Source organism: Echiichthys vipera, assembly GCF_963691815.1.
Source record: "Echiichthys vipera genome assembly, chromosome: 18".
Lineage (NCBI taxonomy): Eukaryota > Metazoa > Chordata > Actinopteri > Perciformes > Trachinidae > Echiichthys > Echiichthys vipera.
Genome location: NC_139843.1, coordinates 18,529,215 through 18,554,443, shown reverse-complemented (window position 1 = coordinate 18,554,443; position 25,229 = coordinate 18,529,215). Strand labels below are relative to the sequence as shown.

The 25,229-nt window shown below is 39.5% G+C and overlaps 1 protein-coding gene and 2 long non-coding RNA genes across 3 annotated transcripts; all 3 read left to right on the top strand.

The window, feature by feature from the left end:
* Nucleotides 1-362: 362 nt before the first annotated feature.
* LOC310960875 lies at nucleotides 363-2,266 on the top strand. Its single transcript, XR_014593614.1, has 4 exons — nucleotides 363-435; nucleotides 1,200-1,295; nucleotides 1,392-1,706; nucleotides 1,854-2,266. It is a non-coding gene; the product is annotated as an uncharacterized lncRNA (long non-coding RNA).
* Nucleotides 2,267-3,720: 1,454 nt separating this feature from the next.
* LOC310961257 lies at nucleotides 3,721-6,979 on the top strand. The gene is made up of 4 exons (XR_014593628.1): nucleotides 3,721-3,878; nucleotides 5,790-6,146; nucleotides 6,265-6,389; nucleotides 6,470-6,979. It is a non-coding gene; the product is annotated as an uncharacterized lncRNA (long non-coding RNA).
* Nucleotides 6,980-8,686: 1,707 nt separating this feature from the next.
* fdxr (ferredoxin reductase) lies at nucleotides 8,687-23,845 on the top strand. The gene is made up of 12 exons (XM_083933295.1): nucleotides 8,687-9,078; nucleotides 10,524-10,627; nucleotides 11,675-11,770; nucleotides 13,673-13,795; nucleotides 13,889-14,002; nucleotides 14,580-14,681; nucleotides 15,368-15,475; nucleotides 17,692-17,776; nucleotides 21,599-21,798; nucleotides 21,907-22,078; nucleotides 22,153-22,326; nucleotides 23,334-23,845. The coding sequence occupies exons 1-12, from the start codon at nucleotides 8,991-8,993 to the stop codon at nucleotides 23,462-23,464; spliced, it is 1,497 nt and encodes a 498-aa protein (XP_083789421.1). The 5' UTR covers nucleotides 8,687-8,990; the 3' UTR covers nucleotides 23,465-23,845.
* The last annotated feature ends 1,384 nt before the right edge of the window (nucleotides 23,846-25,229 follow it).

Below are 25,229 nucleotides of genomic sequence, written 5' to 3'. Positions count from 1 at the left end.
GATTGCTGTCTAAAACACAGACCAACTGTCACTTGGCAACAAACTTGGCTTCTTTCTTGTCAACAGGTCTGCCGTGTGCCAAAGAATCAAAAGTGAAAGTATTTACATTATATACTATTTCTTTGCCAAACAAATGATGATTTACTTTGATAAAAATTAAGTTATTTTTAAGGAGGTATATATTCATATTTGACCATAACCCCATTTGGAGCAATATTTTTCCCTCCCTCATACCTTTCCTCAACCTCTCCTTCCCTGTCTTTCCAACACACTTTTCCTGCCCTTCAACCAGTTAATCTATGCAAGATCGTTTTTGTGTCACAACAACACCCGGTGCCAGGCGTGCCATGTAGGTAGAAAGATTTTTTTTGAAGTGATTTTTTTTCCCTGAGACTCATTCCCTGATGCTCACATCAGAAAGAAGCATACTTTGAGGTAAGTGACTCTATTTCTTTGTATATTTTTTATAAGAGAGTGTCCAAGGGTGGGTTTATTTACTTTTCTACACTTCAGCAGTCATTCTTGGCTTTATATGAGCGGTGGATTAATGGAATATGCAGAGAGGTGGAAGATGTTTACATAAGTAAAAGAAACAATCAGTGGTGGAATGTAACTTAAGTACATTTACTCAAGTGCCGCACTAAGGTCCAATTTTGAGGTACTTTTTTTCTATTTTATGCTACATTATACTTCTACTCCACTAGATTTCTTTTCATTATATACAGAAAATTAGCTATAGAGGCTGTAAACGTGTGCATGCCTGCTGTATAGTTGGGCATTTTAACATGGGGTTTGCTTCAATTTTCAACCCTGAAGGTTGACGCTTGAGATAAACACACAGTATGGTGGTTAAGAGGTAGGAATGATCTTATCTGTATAGTTCAGGGAAAAGTGACGGATCAGTCTAGATCTCGGCAAGAAAGAAAATAAACACATTTCCCAAAAATGTTGAAGTAATCCTTTTAATCATTTCAATCAGAAAGGTACATGAACAAAAGTGACACATGTGAAACTCATTTGAATTAGAACATAAAGAACTTAAGATAGTTTTTGGTTGTTTAACCTAGCTCATCTACCTGAGTTTACCCTACCTTTAACATATCTATAAGATCAGATGAGCCGAGTTCAGGTCAACCAGGCTGAGAGAGAACAGTACAGAGGTCTTCCGTTCTTAATATCTCTTTTTTTCCACCTTCCAGTTACTGAAGACGGTAAAATTTCCAGGATGTCCTACCTGTGCTTGTGTTTGAGTCTGCTCTGTGCAGCTACTTTCCTTCAAAGCTCTGCCTCAACAGGTATTTTATATTGCTTGTACTAGAAATGCATATACTGTATATTGTAAATATATTAAAATAAATACATATCCTTTGTTGACCTTATTTCTCATCCAGGAGTTTCACTGAAGTGCAACCAAACAGTGCAAGTTTTAGCTGGAGAAACAGTGACACTAAAGTGCACTGTCACATATTCCTTGGAAAATAAAGAGTGTAAAGGTGTACGTTATAGCTGGAATAAGAGCAATGAAAACATATCATGTCACAGTGGCTTGATGAAATACAACTGCGAATGGGATAATGCGACTTACATGTCGTTGACCATCTCAAATGTCACAGAAGAGGAGAATTACAGCGCTTACATACTGACAGACTGTGGCAGGTCTAAATCTCCTGTGATCAAAGTCCATGTTATCCAGCCTCCCCTTGAAAGTGAGTAGCTTCCCGTGTCTCAAAGTCTTTCAGCAAATGTATGTGATGATTATTATCAATTTATATCATTTGAAAGTCTTGTTCGGACACAAAGAACAAATTGTATTTAACCCACATGTGAAGATCATTTGTATTTTATCTTGCTAGATAAAACCAGCTCGGATGGGTTCTCTGAACAGGCCACCAATCCTCATGTGACAGCAGCCGTATTTACCGTTTTCATCATCCTAATTGTTTCGGGCGTTTTGTGTTTCCTATTTGGAACTGAGGGTGGCAAAAACATACTGAAAAATATCAAGAAGGACAAGACCCAAGGAGCGAGCTGGATGTAATTGTGACATTGTTTTTCAGCATCTGTGTATGTGTGTGTGTTGGGGGGGGGGGGGGGGGGGGTATATTTTTTCTGTTCACATGTTATTCCTCACTGCTGGCTATGTATCTTCCTGCTTCTGAAAAATCACCCTGTCACATTTTATATTTTTTCATAATTCTCTGTACAGATTGATCCATGTAAATATAATGATCCATGTAAATATAATGATTAAAATTGATCAAAGACACACATGCGTGGTTGTACTCAATCAGAATCAGAATCAGAAATACTTTAATAATCCCATGGGGAAATTATTTTTCTTAAAAAACTCCAGATATACAAACAACAAATATTTTACAGACTAAACATATATTGCAAAAAAAATCATATTTAATTTTAAAGAAAAGAATACAGTAGTGAAGTATAAACATGATCAAAGATTGTCTGTGGTTGAGTCTGAATTACAGAGAGGAGGTGACAGACTCTCCTAGGGATGCATTGTATAGTTTAATGACCACAGGCAGGAAAGATTTCCTGTGTCGCTCTGTGGTGCATCTGGGTGCGAGCAGTCTTCTGCTGAAGGTGCTCCTCTGCTGGGCCAGTGTGTCGTAGAGAGGGTGGGAGACATTGTCCAGGATAGACCGGAGCCTGGACAGCATCCTCTTCTCTGCCACGGCCGTCAGGGGGTCCAGCTCTTCCCCCACGACATCACCGGCCCTCCTTGTCAGTTTGTTCAGTCTGTTGGTGTCTGCGACCTTCAGCCCACTGCCCCAGCATGTGACAGCAAAGAGGATTGCACTGGATTGCACTTGTAGACAGCCTCTGCGTTTCTAGTCCAGTTCAGCTTATTATTGAAGTACACCCCCAGGCACTTGTACTCCTCTACAGTGTCCACAGGGACCCCCTGGATGGAGACAGGGGTCACAGGTGTTTTCTCTCAGTACTCCACACAGCTGGGGGGCAAAGGCTTTCAGCACCCTGGGAAATACACGTTCGGGACCTGTAGCTTTACCAGAGTAGAGTCTCGTCAGCTGTCTTCTCACCAGGTCAGGCATGAAGGACACTGTAGAGGTGTCCGTTGGGGGAGGGCTGAGGCCATCAGGCTGTGGAGGACATGATGTAGAGCGGGGGGATATAGGTAGTTGTAAACCCTTAAACTGACTATGATGTGTAAAAGTTCCCCTTTAACCTTTAGAAAATAACCCCTGATGATGTCATCAGGGTTCATCTATTCCCCATGTTAAAATGCTGAATGTTTACAGCAGAAATAAATGGGTTTACAGCCTGCTACAAAATACATGGTCTGTTTTTTCTGGTGTTTGGAAATGTGTAAGTGCCTTTTGAGGGAAATATCTGACGAACAACATGGCTTGCTGTGCTTTTAAATTTTACTTTATTTATTTATTTTACAAAAGTGAAAATATGAGTTTTTAATCATTCTCGGGCCATAGGCTTCTGCTGTGGTTCAGGCTCAGGTAAAGCTTGCGGGTTGACGGAGGGTCAAGCCACATTTTTTGTAGTGCTACAAAAATGCACTTACAACTTTATAGAAGTGCAATTCTGCAGTAAAAAATGTGTTCGCAGTTCCACATCTTTGATCTAATGCAACACACACACACACACACACAGCTGATAAATACCAAGCAACAAGAGTCAGTGTCACATTTCCTTTGTACACCACAGCGCTCTCTTTAAGCGTTGATGTGACAGTCAGCCTGTCAGTCAATCAGGCTGCATGCTGCGTCTTGTCTGTGGTCTCCGGCCTGCAGCCCAGCCTGCTGAGATGAAGGCTCACTGGTGGAACTGTGTGTTGGGGTTACTCTGCATGCCTGCGGAGGTAATGCTCAGCACCTGGACAGGTTAGTGTGTGTGAAAGAGAGAAAATATTGGACACATTTTTGGTTTAAGATCCAAAAAAATTAAGATGTCTTGAAAGGTGAGTCTGAGTCATCTTTTCCTGTTTGTTTACAGCCTCATCCTGTTTTTGACTTTGGTGGAACTGCTAAAGCTCCTAGACACCTGACATACATGTGACAATGAATGCATCAAGTAGACACTATATTGTTTATAAGAAATCAGAAGTTTGGGAACCACTGGTTTAACAAAAAGTTGTATTTTATCTGCTTACTATGTTGATGATGTCAAGTATAAATATAAAAAGTAACAAACTGTTAGGGGTGTGTATCACAATATTATATTGATTGAGATGTTATATCATTCTTATCTCTCAACTTTCCATGTATAGTTTTTCTGAAAAACTATCATGAACAACAACAAAAAAACATATTTTGCAAAGAGTTAAACACAGGGATAGGTGCTCGGACCGATACTCTTTCGTCTTTATATAAATGATCTTCCTGAATCATGATGTCGGGCTGGTCTTCAGATGCAAACGGATGACGCAGTTGTATACGCTTTTGGAAAAACAGCTATTGCAGTTACAGATCAATTGCCAGAGCACCGGGAACTGTTTGACATTTCATGTCAACTGAACAGTTTTCCTCTAAAAGACGACCAACATCAACTGAACCACATGTCAAAATCAGTCAGTCAATTAATCAAGCTCCTGAGGTTAAATGTATTGGGCCATCACTTAAACTTTGACATGTTTATCAAACCAGTAGAAAAGTAAAATTCAACCTGTACGCATTCAGACTAATCAGCGACCGCTTAACATGCGATGCAGCCAAAATATATATATGCACTCAATGATTTTCTCACACCACAGTTACTGTGTCACCTCATGGTCACAGGCAAGTCCATCAGTTACTAAACCACTAGAGAAGCTATACAATCATTCAATTAAAAGGAAGGTATGTATGTGGTGTTTATGCAATGTCTTTGTTTTTGTATAAGTTGTACGAGTATGTAGGCAAGTCATATTACTGTATTTTATCAGTTCAACTAAATGCACCACACAATTTAACTCTCAACCTTTCTCGCATCAGGGAGTGTAGTTCTTGTGTCCAGGGGCGGATTAAGGTGGTCATGGGCCCCTAGGCTACTGTTTGTTTGGGCCCCCCATATTATTAATCATGCTTTATCGGTAGAAAAATTGAAAAATCCTGTCAATTCAGGAATTTCCTTTCGTAGATCTTGGTCCCGTTGTTCTTTCAGTCGTTGTGTTTTTCTTTTTTTTGTGCTCCACTATCTATCTATCTATTTCCTTTCTGACATTTTGCCGCTTTACTGTCTATTAACAGTGAGTGACGTATAATTGACAACAAAACTGACCTTATGAACCCGGCCACATGATTGGGTAAACAGTTTGAGTAAATGTGTCCCATATCTATCTAATCAGTGACTTGATTTTTTTTTAAATGTTTTTAAGGACCCCAATAGAAGGCAAGTTTTCCTAGTGTAGTAAATTAAAAAATTAAAAAGATTTAAAATAGCCTGGCCAATCCGGGGCCCCTAAACAAAAGGCTGGGGCCCCAAGGCCAGCCGAGGCCAGCCAACCTGTGGATTAGGTTGGACTACAGCCCTGCTACCAACCGCAACTGTCGGATTAATGTAGTGGAGAAAAAAGAATGATATTTCCCTCTGAAATGTTGTGAGGTAGAAGAATAAAATAAGCATACATGGAAATACTCAAGTAAAGTAAAAGTGCCTCAGAATTGAACATTATGTACTTAGGTACTGTCTGAAACCATCTATTAGCTCTCTGCATGAATTGCCTGTGGCGTTTCAATGATCATTAAAAGTTTGCTTAATGCTAAACTGCAGATTTCAGGTGAGGCAGTCAGTAATAATCCATCTCTCCCTGACAGTTTCTCAAGCTCCTTTGTCCATCTCTCTGTTGAGACTGAACTCATCCGCTGAGATCAAATGCTCCACCTCATTGTCTGACCCCATGGGCTTGAACCTGCAAAGGCGTTTTCACCCTGAAAGGGACGTTGTGTACCTGTCCTTGGAAGGCGGACGAGTCACCAAGAATACTCCAGCTGCAGACTTTAAAGGCCGAATTCACGTAACTGCAGACCAGCAGATCGGAGAGGGCTTTGGGTTCACCTTGCGGCTGTCTCTACTGGGGCTGGAGGATACAGACTTGTATTACTGCAGCTGGGAATACTTCAAATCAGAGCACGGAACCCTGACCAGCAATGGCACCATTATTATTGTTAGAGGTGAAAAGAACCAGCCATTTGAGTTCAAACGTGCACAAAGATTGCAAATTCATTTTAAAAAAAGGCTTGAACTTTGTCCTTGATTTAACTTTCTTCTTCTGCCACTATTTCCACACAGAGAGAGATCCCCAGGAACAATGCAGGATCCACATGTTGGATCTCGTCTTGATTGCCCTGAGTGTGACCGCGTTCATTATTATGTTGTTTCTCATTGCTGGAGCACTGATTGTGAGACGCACAAGAGTAAGTACTACTGTAAGTTATACTTGTGCAAAGACAACGCCATGATGTTTCAATTAATATGTTTCTTTGTGTTTCTACAGTTTAAAAAGCGCTTCAGACCAGCCCGAGCTGTAAAATCACCCAGAGCTAACAGGCCTCCACATGTCTGTCCTCAGCAGGAAGTTCAACATTGTCCCTATTTAATCACATCTGTGGATACTTTGGACTTCAGGGGGATTCTGTAATAAGAATCTATGTGATAATAAGACATAAACACTTATCAACTATACAGTAAATGTATCGCACGGAGGGTTTGTGACAGATAACTGAGATATCTTCATGTGCTCAACCCAGCTATCTCACTTCTTGCTCTGCTTTCCATTTCCTTTTATATACAAATTTGTGTTTTGTTTGCAAAAAAAAGTGATTGAGCTAGGCTACCACATCCTGGCTGATGTGGGGTGTACAGGTGTGATGCGTGTGAACAGTGTTAGTGAAAAAAAAAACTGTAGAGCAAGCGTTTTTGTTATATGTTGCATTACATGTTGGATTGGTCGGTTGACTTTTACAGGATGCGTCTCGTAGATAGTTTGAACTTTCAAACAAATGTGAACCACAGTTTTACATCTGATTTTATATGTACATTAAATGGAAACTCTTTCCAATTTTGCTGTTCCTTTGAAGAGTCTGATTTCAGTGATTTCCAGTGACTTTCAATTGGATTAACACATAATGACAAATGAATTCATGCACAAACTTAAAAGATACGTAAAATAAGCTCCCTGGTAGTTCCTGGTAATTAATCAGGGCTGCAGCCGCTTCTATCTAGTCTGGAGTGAGATTTGGTTTGGTGTATTTTATGAGTAGGCCATCTGTGATATCACCCACCGTAGGGGTCGGGGTCATCACTCCTCAACCCCCAGCAATTTTGTTTAAAAGGTTCAGCAGCTAAATGCACAATTTTAAAGTGTTTATAGATGACAAGCCAAGTCAAAAACCAATGTCAATTATAAATATGTGCTGTGAGATCACCTGAAAGTTTAAACAAGCCAACGAACTGAATTCTGTTTGGTGGTTTATGATGCTTTTTGACCATTTCTATTTGACAATTTCTATTTAATGAAATGGATTCCTGAGATGCTGTTGTAGCTGCCTGAACAGAAACATGAATGTGCAAAAATGAATTAGTTTGGTTATATGTCTAATTATTCTACAACATGCAAATGCAGATTTTTCAACCAGCGGTGGCATTAAAAATAAAGCTTTATCTGTCATGACAGTTAGCAGTGAAAGCCTATTCCTTACACTGATGAATCTCTTTACACACATCTGAAGGCAGCAAGTATTTGTTCCATCTGCAGTCTCTAAATCGAGTGATGTTGCACACTGCCAAGCCACAATTACCCAGGGCAGACCCACTGGTTACATTTTTGCAACCGGCATGAGACTGAAACCACAGAAACCTCCCTGCCCATGTGCACATCAAACATGTTGTGTGATTGTTCTACACGGTTTCTTCTGCACATCAACAGGTGTGTTTGAGACTCAAGTAATGAAAACAGTTCAGATCCACACAAAAAAAAATGACTGTTTTATGTTAAGGCATGACTCTACTCAGCTTACAGATGTGCTCAGCTTGTCAATTTTCACAGATGTAGCACATAAACGTGGTAACAGCCTATAGCCTATTATAATGAAAGAAACTTCCATGCCAATAAAGTCATTTGAATTGAATACTGTGCAATCATCATTGCATATTTATGTGACAAAAATACCAAAGACAATAATACATTTTTCATGTAACATAATAGTTTATAGGTTATGTACATAAGCATAACGTTTTGTTAGGCTATAAATTGATATTGACTACGCACACAAAAAAACGAAAACCATGACAGAGATGGGTTTCCTTTTCACGGGCATTAAGAGCAAATCATCCCAATTTTGATATGATTATTTTTAAAACAGATGTATTTCCAAGTTGGCAATCTGAATCACTTTCAAGGGCTGCTCTCTGCCCACACTTTGTTTTTCAAGGGCCTGCTTTCTCTACGGCCCCCACCCCCCACCTCAATCCATGGTCTATATTTCCGCCCCTGGCGCATAACGATGTCGCACGCATGAATGTGTACAGGGCAGCCCAAGCTACATCAGTTACAAGTGAGTTCCTTTTAGAAAAATTAAGTGTAAAACCGTCAATGCTTGAGAGATATATTGTTCCTGTGGAACCTACGTACTGAATTGTCGGTGCGCACGGACCGTTGCGGGTGTAACACAAGGTGCAGCCTTGAAAGCGGTCTGTTTTGATAAGGTTTTGATGGAAACACCGGAGCCAGAGCCCTTTGAAACTGTGTTAAAGTTCATATTTGTTAAATAAAGAAATGCTGTTGTAAATGCGTCAATGTAGTGAACTGCCAGTTAGCTCGTTGAGAATACGCAGCCGAGGAAAGAGAAACGTGTTCACCTTGGCTCCTACTCTCAGTCCTACTGACTGACCAGAGCTCAAACCAGAGCCGGCGATGAGGAGCTGGTCCCCGAACCCCAGGGAAACAACACAGTCACAGTGGGTTTAAGTAGCTCTGGGTTTGAAGCCGGAGAGCGTGTCTGCGGCCAGGGAGGGAGATGAGCGGCCATAAAATGTTGTTTTCCGGGTTGAAGCTGTGGACTTCAGGAAGAAGTAAAGTTACCTGGATAAGTCGACTTCATGACGGTGAGGTACTACACACACACGCACACACACACACACACCGCTCTATTTACTGCTCATATGTTCAGTGCATTTGTACCTTCACGTGTTTATACTACATGCTACTATATGTAGGCAAGTGCCAAATTCAGTACAGACATCAGTCAATTATTATTGTCTTTGGACAAAGTTACATACTCGCTTTAAAATATGCAACACATTAAACAAAATGACTTCACCCAGCAATTCGGCATTCAATACCAATTAACCAGCAACACTATGAGTCAAATATATTATTCTACAACTTCATGCTTGACTGTCTTCTACTGAAACAGTGCCGTAGTGGACAGTTCAGATTTATTTGTTTGTATAAAAGGGACAGTGTATATCAATAAACATTTACAAGTCTAAGTATGTACGATTATAGCCAGTAATCTAATTACTTTCTAATGTTAAATAAACAAGATGAACAAATCACAGCACATTCAATCAATAAGAAAAAACAAACTATAAAATAAGAAAAGTGACAATAAAATAGAACAATTAACAAACAGACAAACATTGTTGCTAATGACAGACCCGTTAAGGCATAATCATTGCATTCAAATATAGTTTGGCTGAATCAATGGTTAAATTACTTCTAATTTATCTAAAATTGGAATAAATAAAACTGTATTTACTGTTCTCATGTCTGTGTGGGTTTTCTCCGGCTTCCTCCCACAGTCCGAAGACATGCAGGTGTTAGGTGAATTGATGACTCTAAATTGCCCGTAGGTGTGAGTGTGAATGGTTGTTTGTCTCTGTTTGTCTCTATGTGCCCTGTGATAGACTGGCGTCCTGTCCAGGGTGTACCCCGCCTCACACCCGATGTTAGCCCCCCCCCCCCGCGTCCCCGATAGGGACAAGCGGTTGAAGATGGATCGATGGATGGATGTTCTTTTTACTTGTTTGAACCAAAGCTGTGAATGGATCATGGTTCCCAAATATTTAAAGTCATAAAATTTCCAGTTTTGTTTCATGTACAAACACATCAGGATCTACATCAGCACCTGGCTTGTATGTGAAAAACATGCAGACAGTCTTTGACACGCTCATATGTAGAACAGACCATTGCAACCAGTTTGACACATGAATCAATGCAGCTGATAGAGTTTGTGCAGCTTGATATTTGTTTTGGCATGTACAGTACATACATTGTTACTTGATAGATCATTAGTGTACAGACTGAATAATAGCGATCCCAAGATTGAACCTTGAGGTGCACCTAGAGTTTTTTCAGAAGTTGCAGATTTACTGTTGACAGCATTATGAGTCGTGGCATCGTTTCCCCCTGGTTGGTGTGAACTTCTCATAACTTCCCTGGAGAATTATATTACATTGCCTTAGTGACATGTTTTTACCAAAGTTCAGTCCTTTCTGTTTATTGCTTAATACTAAAGAGGACTGGGTGCACTCATCTGATTCTGCAGGTGTTAATGGACGTGGAAAAGCATCATTTTCCCCTTGCTGTCCAAAGGTGTGCATTGTTGGAGGCGGCCCAGCAGGTTTCTACACGGCACAACATTTAATCAAGGTATTTCCTGTTTCTGGTAATGTTGAAGATTATAGGCATTACGATTGACCTATGTGGATGAAGCTTTCTATCACAGTATCATTTTATACTGTAGCATGGTAACGTTTCTGGAAAATTACTAAGTGACTAAAAAATCAAGCTACTTAAATACTCTATTGTAACCATTTGATACAAATCAAAATTTTGATCTTTGCCTTAAGTTTTTCTTTCAAAAAGACAATATTTGGCAGTTCTATCCACTAATATTATCATTATTATGTTTATGGATGAAGATGTAAAACAGTGTCAATACAGTGCACATTAAAAGCAGTTAAGTTTGAGACCTTCCAGCTGCACCCAGAAGGAAAAAGTTCCTTTCAGAAAATTCTGGCGTTTTAATATTCCAAACATAAAGTGTTCATTTGTCAAGGTATACAATTTTGGCCCAAAATAAGTCTGCTTGTAGTTTCAACATTTTATCCTACTGGCCAGTCTTAAACAAATCATCCATCCAGAAGTCCAACAGACAAATAGTTGTGCCTACTAACCCCTAAATCTATCACACCCTTACTGACTGAACCTTGTTTACTTCACCTTTCAATTTTAGCCTTTTAAATATATGTGCATGTGTATATCCTCATGTGTCTGGCATAAGTAGGACAGGTAATAAGGTTCTTTGTGTAGACCATGCTGGTATTTTTGAGTACCACCAGACAAGTGCACATAACAGGGATCTCCTTATATATATTTCTGTGATAAGTCGTCCTTAATATTACCTCAGGTTTTGTATAAATATCTTATTTTTAACTATTAGCTGGTGTTATTTTATATTTACAGATATCTTTGATTGGTTGATTTTGGCGGTAATTCAGCTTTTTATTATTTTTTCCAATGCATAAAGAACATAATATTAAATAAATATATAAATAAAAGTAAGTGAAATCCTGTAACTCAGCCTAAAAGGCCACGGGTTAATAAGAAAACTTCTATCCAATCATTGCATTTTCCCATAAACCACAATCAAAAGGAGTCTGTTTAACATGTGTCTCTTTCCTTTTCTCCTTCCAGGCCCATCAAGATGTCGAGGTGGACATTTATGAGCGACTGCCCGTCCCCTTTGGGCTGGTCAGGTTCGGAGTGGCACCTGATCATCCTGAAGTCAAGGTCCCTTGATCCTAATAAGATAAGATAGATGGATAAATTGATTGATTACTTTATTCATCCCTGAGGGGAAAGTATTTTGTTGCAGCAATCTGGTACAACTGAATATGATACAATACAACAGAATAAAAATATCTGGGTATAACAATTAAGTAGAAACACAGAACGGAACATGGGCATTTAAGACATAAGAACAATATAAAGCAAGATAGATGAATGAATTAATAGTAAGGTACAGTGACAGGATGATGGTAAAATAAAATACTTATATATGTATGTACATGCAATATACGATATAATACAGTATATGATATGTATGGGCTATGTAGTATGGATATAATATACATACTGATACTCAAAAATACCATACTATGAATATGTGGACAGAGAATGTGCAAGAATTTACAGATCTGCTTTAGTCCAGGTGGGTGATTGAGACTCTCACAGAGGTATATGAATTGAAAAGTCTTATTGCTGTGGGTAGGAACGATTTCCTGTAACGTTCGTGTTAGAGAACAGACACTATTTGGGTATTCACAGCATAAGAACATGGCTCTCAGCAGGTTTTGAAGTAGCCACATAGCCAGCAGGCTGCAGAGTTTGTGTTGCACTGTAATGCAGGGTGACCTGCGAAGGAAGTAAGACTACCAACATGAATAGTTTGTCCTCTTTGACCATGAGCTGGGATCATTTCTACTCTCAGTTTCAGGCATGTCTATTATAATTACTGGCTTGTTTAAACGAAAAGAAAGTCAATATCGCAGACAAACCTGTTTACCGAAGTTCCTGTAGCAGTGTGTGATGACAGATTAACGTCCCCCATTTAAGGCATCTAACCCAGATAATCATCTCGTCTGCCTGGTTGCTTTGACTTCTCTACAGGCAATTCAAGTTGAGATTTGAAACTCCCTGGCACGTATAATGGAACATTACAAACAGTCACTTAACAAAGTAAACAAAGGAGATGTTTAAGTGTTAAAGCAACATAGTGAAACAAACGGCAGCCTACATGAGGCGATGTAGTGTGATGCAATGACAATGTGAATGCCCATTAAATTCCTCATTTCCAGTGTCCCGCATGCACTGAAGTGTCTCAAAACTGTAAGGAATAGTTGAACATTTTGGCATTTGCTATACAAGAAATTAAAGCACCTTACCCTGTAAAGAACATTACATAGGGACGGCCAGTGGCTTCAGGGTAGAGGTTTAACGATACATATACACAGCAATGTGTACATTAAAATATAGCCTTGCACTTGTTTTGGGTGTTCAGCCGTAAAATACGAAATCTGTTACAAAAATGAGCCAAAACCAAGCCCAGACCGTCCGGAAACACTTTCTGTACACTAATACATGCTTTTAGAAACACTTGCATGCGATAAATATGCAATACAGTAACAGAATCTTGATTCATATTTAATCAGCACTGCCGATAACTCGCCTTTTGGGTTAAAAACCGTCAGGTTCCCTCTTTAGCGCTTAGCATCATTGAAATTGAGCACAGACTGATGCTGCTTAGTGTTCCTCCCTTGCGTTGCCCTCTTGTCCAGATATGGTCATGTCCAGTTTAAAGACATGCAATCTCATGGCATCCAAACAGTAGGCCATCTCTATTATTGAGTCTGTCAGTTATGTTTTCAAGGTTAGAAATCTGCTTGAATTTGAATATGCTCTTTGAAAAAGGCTTTTTTTAAAAAACATAATCGGGTGTTTCGTCATGTAAACTAAAAAATATTTTAAAGTTTGAAATCAAAGGAAAAATTATTAGACTTACATCATTCAATTCAGAGACAGACATAAACTGAAAATGACATTAAAGTTTAAAGTAGCCACTATAAAGGAAAATGAGTCGGTTTCACCAGTTGTTTTTGTTTCAATAATTCAGATTTCTTTTCTTTTCCTCAGAATGTCATCAACACATTCACACAGACAGCCAAACATTCACGCTGTAGCTTCTATGGTAATGTGAATGTGGGGAAGGATGTGAGCGTTGAAGAGCTGCAGCGAGCCTACCATGCAGTCGTACTGGTAAGAGCATAGTGAGCACACTGCCGTGTCTGCCAGTGAAATCACCTTTAAATAAGAGGAGATCTCGTGATTTTTTTGTATATTTTATGGTAGAGTTACGGGGCAGACGGAAACAGGAGTATGGGAGTACCTGGAGAAGACTTGGCTGGTGTGTACTCCGCCAAAGACTTTGTGGGCTGGTACAACGGTTTGCCTAGCTGTCGAGAGGTATGTCTTCAAGAGAACCAGACTGGTTAAAGCTTTTTATAGCTAACATTAGGCTCTATATGAAAAACAACAGCAGAGAGAAACACTTGCTTTCAGGTAAACTTGTGTTCGATTAATTTGTGGAATATTTTTCTCAGTTAATCAATTATCAAATGCTCGGCCCATAAAATGTCAGAAAACTGTCCAAAATATATTGATCACTTTTGCTTTTCTTTATTTTTCTTCAAAAATATAACTAAAAAACGATAAATTGTACAACCAAATAGTTTATTAATTTAAAAGTTGACAACTCAACTAATTGATAAATCAACTAATTGTTGACAGTAAAGCCAGAAGCTCACGGTCAAGCCGTCATCAGACTGTGCACGAAGATGGCTTCTTCGCCATTTAACAGCAGACTATAACACTTGAAGGCGTATATGCTGCGGCCATCAAGTCCGGGAAAACTGCATCCCGCTGCCTTTGGTACCCGTGGTACTGTAGAAAAATAGTTACTTTTGGCATTGCCTTGTTACCAGAGTATCGCTTCTTATGACATCCATAGTCATATTTTTCCTCTTCTTTCCGCTCCATTCAGCTGAGTCCAGACCTGACGTGTGAAACAGCAGTCATTATGGGACAAGGCAACGTGGCCCTGGATGTAGCAAGAGTCCTGCTGTCCCCCATTGACATTTTAAAGGTGAGAAACACAAGGGTTTGGCTGCGCAAAATAGCAATGTAGTAATAAATGTATAAAGATCACTCAAGGTCTACTTGCAGCCACTTGGCACACGTCTTGCTCAGCAGATGGATATGTCTCAGGGGGATATTAACCCCTCCTCTGTTAAAAGATTATGATGTGGCTCAAACCTAAAGTCTCCCTAAAGTAACAACCTGCAGTGTTTTATACAAACACGTCTGAAGGCCCGGAAACAAAAAAGAACATTGGAAGATGTGAGCTAATCAGGTATCCGGTGTCCATGTCTGCCAATAAACACATCTTCATCAACACAATGTTAATGCCAGTATTGCAGTGTGCAGTGTTTTGTTTGGAATAAAAATAACTGGTTTGTGAGGCTAAGCTCCAGGTTTTAACAGACAAGGAGAGGAGTGCCACCTGCAGAACCTGAAGTTCATCAACAGTAAAATTAGGGACAACTATATGACATAACCAACGGCATATTTTTGTTGACAAATACCAAGACTATACATGATAGTGGACATAAAGCATCAGAAATAACACCAACTACAAAGGAATTTCTTTTTCGGAATACCCCTTTATATAAATGTTAACTTTACCACCCCTCAGAAATCCAGTTTCCAGGGGGAAATTTGTCTTCAAAGAAACTGAAATTGAAAATATCTCCTGCTTTTTTTTTCTCGCAGAGGACTGACATCACCCAACCATCCCTGGAAGCTCTGGCAGAGAGCCAGGTCCGTAGGGTGCTGATTGTTGGCAGGAGAGGACCCATACAGGTCGCTTGCACAATAAAGGTATGTGTCACAAGGGAAAGTTTGTTAGGACAAATAAAAAGGGTTCTCGAATGGAAAAGTCTTTCAGCTGTAACCGTCTTCGGGTTTCACTACAACCCCCCTCTAACCAAATGCTTTGTAACACTTCCTCACGTGCTGTGTAGTGGTGCAGTGCCGCCACTGGCTTATTATTTCACCTGTTTTTCCATTACTTTTTTTATATATATATATATATACATATATATATACTGTATATGTATATATATATATACACACACATATATATATATATATATATACACACACATATATATATATATATATATATATATATATATATATATATATATATATATATATATATATATATGTATATATATATATATATATATGTATATATATATATATATATGTATATATGTATATATATATATATATATGTATATATATATATATATATATATATATATATATATATATATGAAAAGACCCCATATAACACTCATTTCCAGGTTCATACTTATTTTGTGTTTCTACTAGAACATGTTTACATGCTTTAATCTTCAAAAAACACTGAAATGAAATGAGTATAATAAAATATCTGAAATGTTCCGCTTTAGCGCCTGTCTCTTTAAGCTTCCCTCCTAAAAAAGCCCATTGTGCTCTGATTGGTCAGTGTTTCCATCTACGCTGTCAGCATCCCTGCACCATCATTGCAGCCGGGGAATGACTGTAACGACAGAATTTCATTGGGCTTATAAGTGCCACGATGCACCACGATATATCCGGAGACAAGCAAGCAGCCATTCCCTGCGCCACTGCTCACCCGCACACAGATCATATAGTGATTTGTCATGTTTTGATCTATTTCCTCATGTAAGAATCAGGGGAACTGAAACTCTATCAGGAAGAGGGGATGGACAATCAAAAGGCTTGGCAAGCAGGGATGCATATTTTAGAATTTATCAGAATCACATTGTCTATAGCACATATAACATGTGTTTTATATTATTTATTGTGTGTTTTATTGCTAGATTCGGTCGTAGCTCATAGCAAATCTTTGACTGTGGCTCAGTGCAGAGTGGGTCGTCCTCTATTCGAGAGATCGGTGGTTCGATCCCCACCTCCCCCTCCACATGTGGAAGTGTCCTTGGGCAAGACACTGAACCCCGAATTGCTCCTTGTGCTGTGCATGGGTGTGTAAATGTGGTGTGTATGGTTAGATTAGATGGTATATAGATGTCCACTGCCATCAGTGTGAATGTGACAAACACTGGGAAAGCGCCTTGAGTAGTCAGAAGACTAAAAAGGCGCTATATAAGTACAAGTCCATTTACCATTTACCAAATATAGACTAGATGGCAAAATGTTCGCTCCAGATCCCGAGCCATTTGTGGGGCTCCACTGCGGCGCGTCCTAAGTGATCAGCCCAATTGATCAACATCTGCACCTTAAGGGAACAGGCGTTGCTGTCTCACTCAGTGCTTCAGTAGCTGCTGTAGCGACACTTTCTACCTAATATATAGCATAATTGTGACATCACAACCATACAGAAGTCCTGAAGGCTCATTTAAAAATAGTTTCTTAATATGAACTGTGTGCATTTCTCTATGGAATGAGTGTTTTGATACTTTCACAGGATTTATATAGCACCTCGACCTGCTTTATAATAAAAAAGACATGAAAATCTCACTTTTTACAATATGGGACCTTTAAAGAATGTATCCATTACTACTATTACTAACTGATTATTTTGATGTCTAATTTACTAGTTTTCATACACTCAATGCCACGCTGCCTATAGGGCTATTGTATCTGGGAGTTTGAGGTTTGGCGTGCCAATAGATTAACTAAAGATCAGCATCATAGCATACATTATAATTTACATCTTTTTTGAGTGTTTTCACTTAACCCCTAGTAACTTCAGAAGCACCCAATGGAGCACCAGTACCTGTTGAAGGGAAGCACCTGTTTAGATAACAAGATGACAGCTCGTGTGTCTTAACCTGTCAGACTTCTTTGTAGATCTGTAGCAATGTGATCCAATATCTCAGCAATTCCTGCCTTTGTGATTACAGTGCTACCATAGTAAATAGATAGATAGATCCAAGTTGTGGTAAACCAGAACTCTCCTTTAAACTTGTCAAACTTGTTCACTAAAATAGACACATTCTTCCAGCTTTAAATTATTTTCTATTCCAGCCCAGCCATCCCTGCTATCTTCTCCTTGTCTGCAGGAGCTACGAGAAATGGTGAACCTGCCAGACACCAGGCCTGAGATGGTGGCGGATGATTTTGAGGGTGTCAGAGAGGCTCTTAAAGGTAAGAAATGAAATGTTACCGTAATACCAGTGCCTTTTTACTGTACACTCGGGAAAATTTAAAATGCACCGGTCAATTTTTGGATAATAGCATCAAATTATTAGTTATTGTATTATTTGTAATGAATGCATTTTGTATTTATACACAGTCTCAAATCAAAACAAAATATTTTAAATAATAATCTATAACAAATCTAAAAAGTAATAAATATGCATCCTAAATATAAAAATGACATGGCTTAAAGTTGTACTCTGTAAGATTGTCAGCCATTTTATTGTATTTTAAGTTCCTATCTATCTTAGAGTGACTTAAAACAATGGTGATTGATCACATGACCCACTAATAAGCATTCCTGTTTGCCTTTTTGCAGAGTATTCCAATCTCTAGATGTAAATAGACAGGCATGTTAGTGACACTACTGACAACAGTTGGTCAGCCAGCCCAGGTCAGTAACTATGTCGCAACGAAGATATACGTGAGGGCAGAAGTATTATGTGTGTATGTGTGTGTGTTTGTGTGTGTGTGTGTGTGTGTGTGTGTGTTTAAGAGGGTAACATATAGGGGATGAACTGGAAGTACAGGGGTGAATGTGTTTCAATAAAGTTTACAAAAGAGCAATAAAAAAAGTCAACACACATAGCGACCGTAAATGTGACATTTTGAAGATGGAGGGCTCTAAAAGAACAGGCATTACATCTTACCGCCAAAGAGGCCGCTAGAAACAAGGTAGCTCAAATCTTTTGGAGTGCAACTTTAAAGTCAAAATGTTTACTTTTCAAAGGCAAGAAGACGTAAGGAGTGTTATTTCATGATAACTGATGTGTCACCATGTGCAAAATATAAGATATAAATCATCACCTTCTGTACCAAAACCCCTCAACCGTACTACGGGGAATAAATTGTTTTATTTTTGTGTAATGAGTGCAAAACATATATGTCCAAGAGATTTTACAAATTACACACATCATTATTTATGGTGAAATTTACAGTGATGTGTTTTTACTTTTCACACTTACACATCAGTGTAAGATGTGTATTTTCATCAATTCAATAAAACATGGCTATATACTGTACAGTAAAATATTTATTATATGCAATACAACAGAATGGCTTCACTTTTTTTCTTTTACCAAACTAGCAGTAAAGAAGACGTAATAAAGTATTTGTGTTGAAAGTTTAAGTTCAAAAGAAACAGGACTGACTAATGCAGACTGTTAAAATGTCACGAGGAAGGAAGAAATGTATGCTGTGGTTAACAGCCAAAACCTGAAACCTATTGCCCTTATATGGTGAAGTGAATGGAAACTGCTAATGAGTAAATACAGCTGGAGGTAGATGCTCTGTAGTTGCTAAGGTTTTCTGCTGATCTATACAACGGCAGAATTATGCAACACCAAACCCGTCTTTGTCCTTGGTAGAGAAACGACACTGGACTGATAGATGGACTGAGCTTCTAGTGATAACAGTCTCCTCGACTCATGTTCATGGTTTATTGTGATAACCTCGATGATTAGCCGTGAGTGAAGGACACTTTTAGAGACTGGTGGTTTGCGTCTGTCTCGTTTCAGTGCTTCTAAACCATCCGTGATAATATTAGCAGCATTGCAGTTGTGACTTTGTTCGTGGTTACAGCAGCAACAGCTTGCACTTACAGGAAATTCATGAAGACCAGTGGGTTTGAACATCAAAAGAAAATAAGTTGCCCATTGCAGGTTTCACAGCAGAGTGTAGGGCTGTCTTTAGTGTGGATGTGTAGGTTCTTCTATGTGTTTTTAATAACTGGTATTTGGTATGTGCCCATATCTGCACATACGCAACACATTTTCTCAGATACACCCACACACTTTTTCCATATATATTAAAACATAATTGTTCATGCATTTACAGTATATGCAGACATATCCAGATGGAAACACACACACATACACATACACTCATATACACACATACATACAGTGGGTACGGAAAGTATTCAGACCCCCTTAAATTTTTTACTCTTTGTTAAATTGCAGCCATGTGCTAAAATCATTTAAGTTCATTTTTTTCCTCATTAATGTACACACAGCACCCCATATTGACAGAAAAACACAGAATTGTAGACATTTTTACAGATTTATTAAAAAAGAAAAACTGAAATATCACATGGACATAAGTATTCAGACCCTTTGCTCAGTATTGAGTGGAAGCACCCTTTTGAGCTAATACAGCCGTGAGTCTTCTTGGGAATGATGCAACTAGTTTTTCACACCTGGATTTGGGGATCCTCTGCCATTCCTCCTTGCAGATCCTCTCCAGTTCTGTCAGGTTGGATGGTGAACGTTGGTGGACAGCCATTTTGAGGTCTCTCCAGAGATGCTCAATTGGGTTCAAGTCAGGGCTCTGGCTGGGCCATTCAAGAACAGTCACAGAGTTGTTCCGAAGCCACTCCTTCGTCATTTTAGCTGTGTGCTTAGGGTCATTGTCTTGTTGGAAGGTGAACCGTCGGCCCAGTCTGAGGTCCATAGCACTCTGGAAAAGGTTTTCGTCCAGGATATCTCTGTACTTGGCCGCATTCATCTTTCCTTCAATTGCAACCAGTCGTCCTGTCCCTGCAGCTGCAAAACACCCCCACAGCATGATGCTCCCACCACCACACTTGACTGTAGGGATGGTGTTGGGCAGGTGATGAGCGGTGCCTGGTTTTCTCCACACATACCGCTTAGAATTAAGGCCAAAAAGTTCTATCTTTGTCTCATCAGACCAGAGAATCTTATTTATCATAGTCTGGGAGTCCTTCATGTGTTTTTTGGCAAATTCTATGCGGGCTTTCATGTGTCTTACTCTGAGGAGAGGCTTCCGTCGGGCCACTCTGCCATAAAGCCCTGACTGGTGGAGGGCTGCAGTGATGGTTGACTTTCTTGAACTTTCTCCCATCTCCTCACTGCATCTCTGGAGTTCAGCCACTGTGATCTTTGGGTTCTTCTTTACCTCTCTCACCAAGGCTCTTCTCCCCCGATTGCTCAGTTTGGTTGGACGGCCAGCTCTTGGAAGGGTTCTTGTCATCCCATACGTCTTCCATTTAAGGATTATGGAGGCCACTGTGCTCTTGGGAACTTTAAGTGCAGCAGAAATTTTTTTGTATCCATGGCCAGATCTGTGCCTTGCCACAATTCTGTCTCTGAGCTCTTCAGGCAGTTCCTTCGACCTCATGATTCTCATCTGCTCTGACATGCACTGTGAGCTGTAAGGTCTTATATAGACAGGTGTGTGGCTTCCTTAATCAAGTCCAATCATTAGAATTAAACACAGCTGGACTCCAATGAAGGTGTAGAACCATCTCATGGATGATCAGAAGAAATGGACAGTACCTGAGGTAAATATACAAGTGTCACAGCAAAGGGTCTGAATACTTATGTCCATGTGATATTTCAGTTTTTCTTTTTTAATAAATCTGTAAAAATGTCTACAATTCTGTGTTTTTCTGTCAATATGGGGTGCTGTGTGTACATTAAAAGGGAAAAAAATGAACTTAAATGATTTTAGCACATGGCTGCAATTTAACAAAGAGTAAAAAATTTAAGGGGGTCTGAATACTTTCCGTACCCACTGTATATGTACTAGTGTCCATTTTACCAACGACCGTTTAGAGTAAGTCTTAGTCCTAAGATCAGGAGTCTATTTTAGTCTGATTTTTATCAACAAAAACCCAACATTTTAGTCTTATATTACTTTAAAAAAGCCACAACCTTCGGTGGTCTACATATATTTCAGCTTTGGTCAATAAAATCTTTGTAGCCATTTCAGTCTAGTATTAGTCAAGCATAAGAATCTGTGCTGTGTCAGATCTGCCGAGGCCCAGGAAGCGTCTGACGGAGCTGATGTTGAAGACAGCCCTGGAGATCCCAGGAGAGAAGGAGCAGGAGAGAAGGAAAAAAGCTTCCCGCATCTGGGGCCTTAGATTCTTCCGGAGCCCCGTTGAAATCCTGGCTGACTCTGACCACACCAGGACATCTGGCATCCGACTAGCGGTCAACAGGCTGCAGGTAAACAGGATTTGTATTTAAAAAAAGTCAACAAGTCCCTCATGTAGCCAAGCCATGTGCAGCTGCTGAACACATTGGCCTAGTTAATCCTGACCTCTGTATGACCAGGGATCAGGCGACAGAGTCCAGGCAGTGCCCACTGGAGAAGTGGAGGATGTGACCTGTGGCCTGGTTATTAGCAGTATCGGCTACAAGAGCCTCCCCATCGATCCATCAGTGCCGTTTGACTCCCGCAAAGCCATCGTCCCAAACAATATGGGCCGTATTCAACCAGCTGCAGGTACTCACTAAACACTATAAAGAGATAAATCCTTTCCAAGAACAATGAGAACTGAAAAAAACCTTTCTGTCTAGGTCTATACTGTAGTGGCTGGCTGAAAACAGGCCCCACTGGGGTGATAGCCACCACTATGAACAACAGTTTTGATACCGCGCGGTCCTTGGCGGAGGACATGGACTCGGGATTACTGGACATCTCTGCTACCAAGAGTGGTTCACAAAGCATCAGTACTCTGCTGGAAAAGAGAGGTACGCTACTGCAATTCTTCTCAAACCGGGACATTTGTTGCCAGGGGCTCATAGCTTGAGTAATTTGAAAATAATTTGATTAAAATAATATATCCATACCTGTGGAATAAATAAAAAGTTTAAAAAAAAAATAATATATCCACATAACATTATGTCAACTGAAACAACTGAACATGATAAGTGACAGTTATGTAAAAGTGTGTGAAAACTAGCTAGAAAGCAAGCACAGGAACTTTAACCATAGACCATATATAAGTATGGATGGTGTGCTGAGTGTTTTTAACTGGCACTACACTTCATATATTTTCCAGTGGTATTTATTTTAGGGGGGGGGTCTATGCCAAATTTGAAGTAGACTTTCTGCTGATACAAAAATAAAACCTGTTCTAGCAAGAAACACTGAGAAATTGGTGTGTCGATTTGAAGTACACAAACAAAATAGCTAATATTGGCTCTATTTGGTTCCTATTAATAACTGTAAAAAATTGTGTTGTTATTTTTTAAATGTAATGATCAAGCTACCTGTTGTAATCATACAATGAAAAAAGTGAATAAATAAAAATTAGTTATGATGTAGAGTAGGATAGGCGGAGCCCCAGCGCCCTCTATGGGTCGGCCCCCACTGGTATTTATATACATTTAAATTTATTATAGGCCATGGTGCAGTATGTACAGATGAGTTTCCAGTCTGGGATGGAAGATGTTTAGAGTTTTTGGGTAATCTTTAAATTACACTGAACAAAAACATAAACACAACACACTTGTTTGAGCTGAAATCAAAGATCTAAGACTTCTTCTTTGTACACAAAAGGTCTGTTTCTCTCAAATTCTCTTCAAAAATGTTACTGAGCACTTGTCCTTTGCTGAGATAATCCATCCACCTGACAGGTGTGGCATATCAAGATGCTGACAAGACATGTTACTTATTTGGCCATGTTGGTGGTCCAAAAATAATCTTGAAAAGAAATGCCTTTAGCCAAATGTGATTTGAACTTTTTCTCCTGTAGGAGTGAAACCAGTGACTTTCTCAGACTGGGAGAAGATTGACAGTTTCGAGGTGAGACGAGGGGAATCCAGCGGGAAACCCAGAGAAAAACTACTAACTGTGGAGGAAATGCTGCAGGTTGCTCTAAAATAACTGGAGGCAAGAAACTGTTCACTGAACAATGCATACCGAGTAACTGTTGCAGTGTAAATATACAGCAGTTATTACAATACTGACTGGGATCAATGAACGACTACAATGGGCACAGAAAGGAAATAACATGATGGCATTATGAAGAACTTAACATGGACTTTATTCATACTGTTCACGGTACACATTAAAGCTAGTAGGTGTTGTACTTTACCCCTAAAGGCTTTGTCTCGTTGTTTTTCAGTTTGTACCTTGTTGAACAGTTTCAATCTAAAGCACTGAGGACTGAGATGGAGATTCCTGTTTTAATAACTACAAAAAACAGGATTCTAATGATGCTATTAATTATGAACTTATAGTGTACGGATGTATGTTAAAGAGTAAAACCTATGGAGACTGAATTATGTTTGTGCACTTTTACCATCTTGAATATATTTGATACAAAATAAAATGTTATATATGCTTTTGTTCCTTTCTTCAAGTGCATTTTAAATATTTACTGCTCTGTCAGCTTAGATGTCCTCTATCATGGACTTTAAAGTTATAATCCATGAGATTTGAGGTACCTTGTTTCTAGCAGCTTCTTTGGCGGTAAGGTGTTCTTTCAAAGCCCTCCAGCTACACATTCACATTTGCAGTTGCTATGCATGTTGACTTTGTTTCTTGCTTTGTGGTAAACTTTGAAACACATTCACCTCTAAACTTCCAGCCTGTGCCCTATATGTTAATCCATATACACACACACACACACACGTTCCTATTAGACTTCTGCCCTTGCTACAAGCCTGGCTCAGAAGATGGAAGTTCCCGATTACAAGTGAACGTAGCACAACCAGCAGTGACCAGTTCCTCCGTCATACCAACCGCCGTCAGCAGCGTCACTAACATGGCGGAGTATTTGCATTTAGAGAGGGGATGTCGCCATAGACACACAGGATGGAAACTTGACAATTAACTAATGAAAATCTTACGGATTATAACTTTAAGAAAATAAATTATTCTAGAACACAATCATTATACTTTTTGCAATGGGGATGATTAAAGATAGATCACTTTTTATATGCATTTGTGTTGTTAAAGTGTTTTAAGATGACACATAGGGTTGTTGGTTATTTGCTGAGATTTTACTTGGAGTCTGTACCACAAAGTGAGATTCACAGGTTAGCTGTCAAACTGCATATTCGTCTGGAACCTCTCAGTTCATTTTTGATTTCCAAGGGGCGTTATCAATGCATCTAGACCATAGACTGTATAAAAAATGGACGTAGCCTCTCCGCCGGGACCGTTCTCTCAACTTGATCCATCACATTCGCCTCTGGGAGCCGCCATCTTGTCAGACTCTGAATCCCCCTGTCTGGGTGTCGTTACAGAATTAGCCACATTAGCATTACCTCCGGGGAGCTGGGCCAACAGCACAAGTTACTTGATAAAATGGAGTGGGAGTCCTGTGTTTCTAGCGGAGACTACACTGGCTATGATATGAAACATAGTTTTGTATAATAAAAAAAAAAAACACTGGCACACAGGCACTCCCATGTCTCTAGCAGAGAACTCACAGGCTCCGGGAGTAAAGGGCAGGCAGCATTTATGATCTATGATTTAAACTGATATTCAACATGGTACCATTCTCATAGACTGTAAACACTGACCCTCAAGGCCCGAATCCTCCCGGTGCTCCAGATTAGCATCTAGTGTATGTGCCATCACTACAGACTGTATTGAAAGTTGTGGTGCATTAATTGGCATAACATAGCCAGCACTAACAAGG

Excerpts from the sequence above, each read along its gene's own strand:
- fdxr (XM_083933295.1), top strand. The coding sequence starts at position 8,991 with ATGAGCGGCCATAAAATGTTGTTTTCCGGGTTGAAGCTGTGGACTTCA. Across the intron at positions 14,003-14,579 it reads GTTTGCCTAGCTGTCGAGAG|CTGAGTCCAGACCTGACGTG; the intron begins GTATGTCTTCAA and ends CGCTCCATTCAG. Across the intron at positions 15,476-17,691 it reads AGGTCGCTTGCACAATAAAG|GAGCTACGAGAAATGGTGAA; the intron begins GTATGTGTCACA and ends CCTTGTCTGCAG.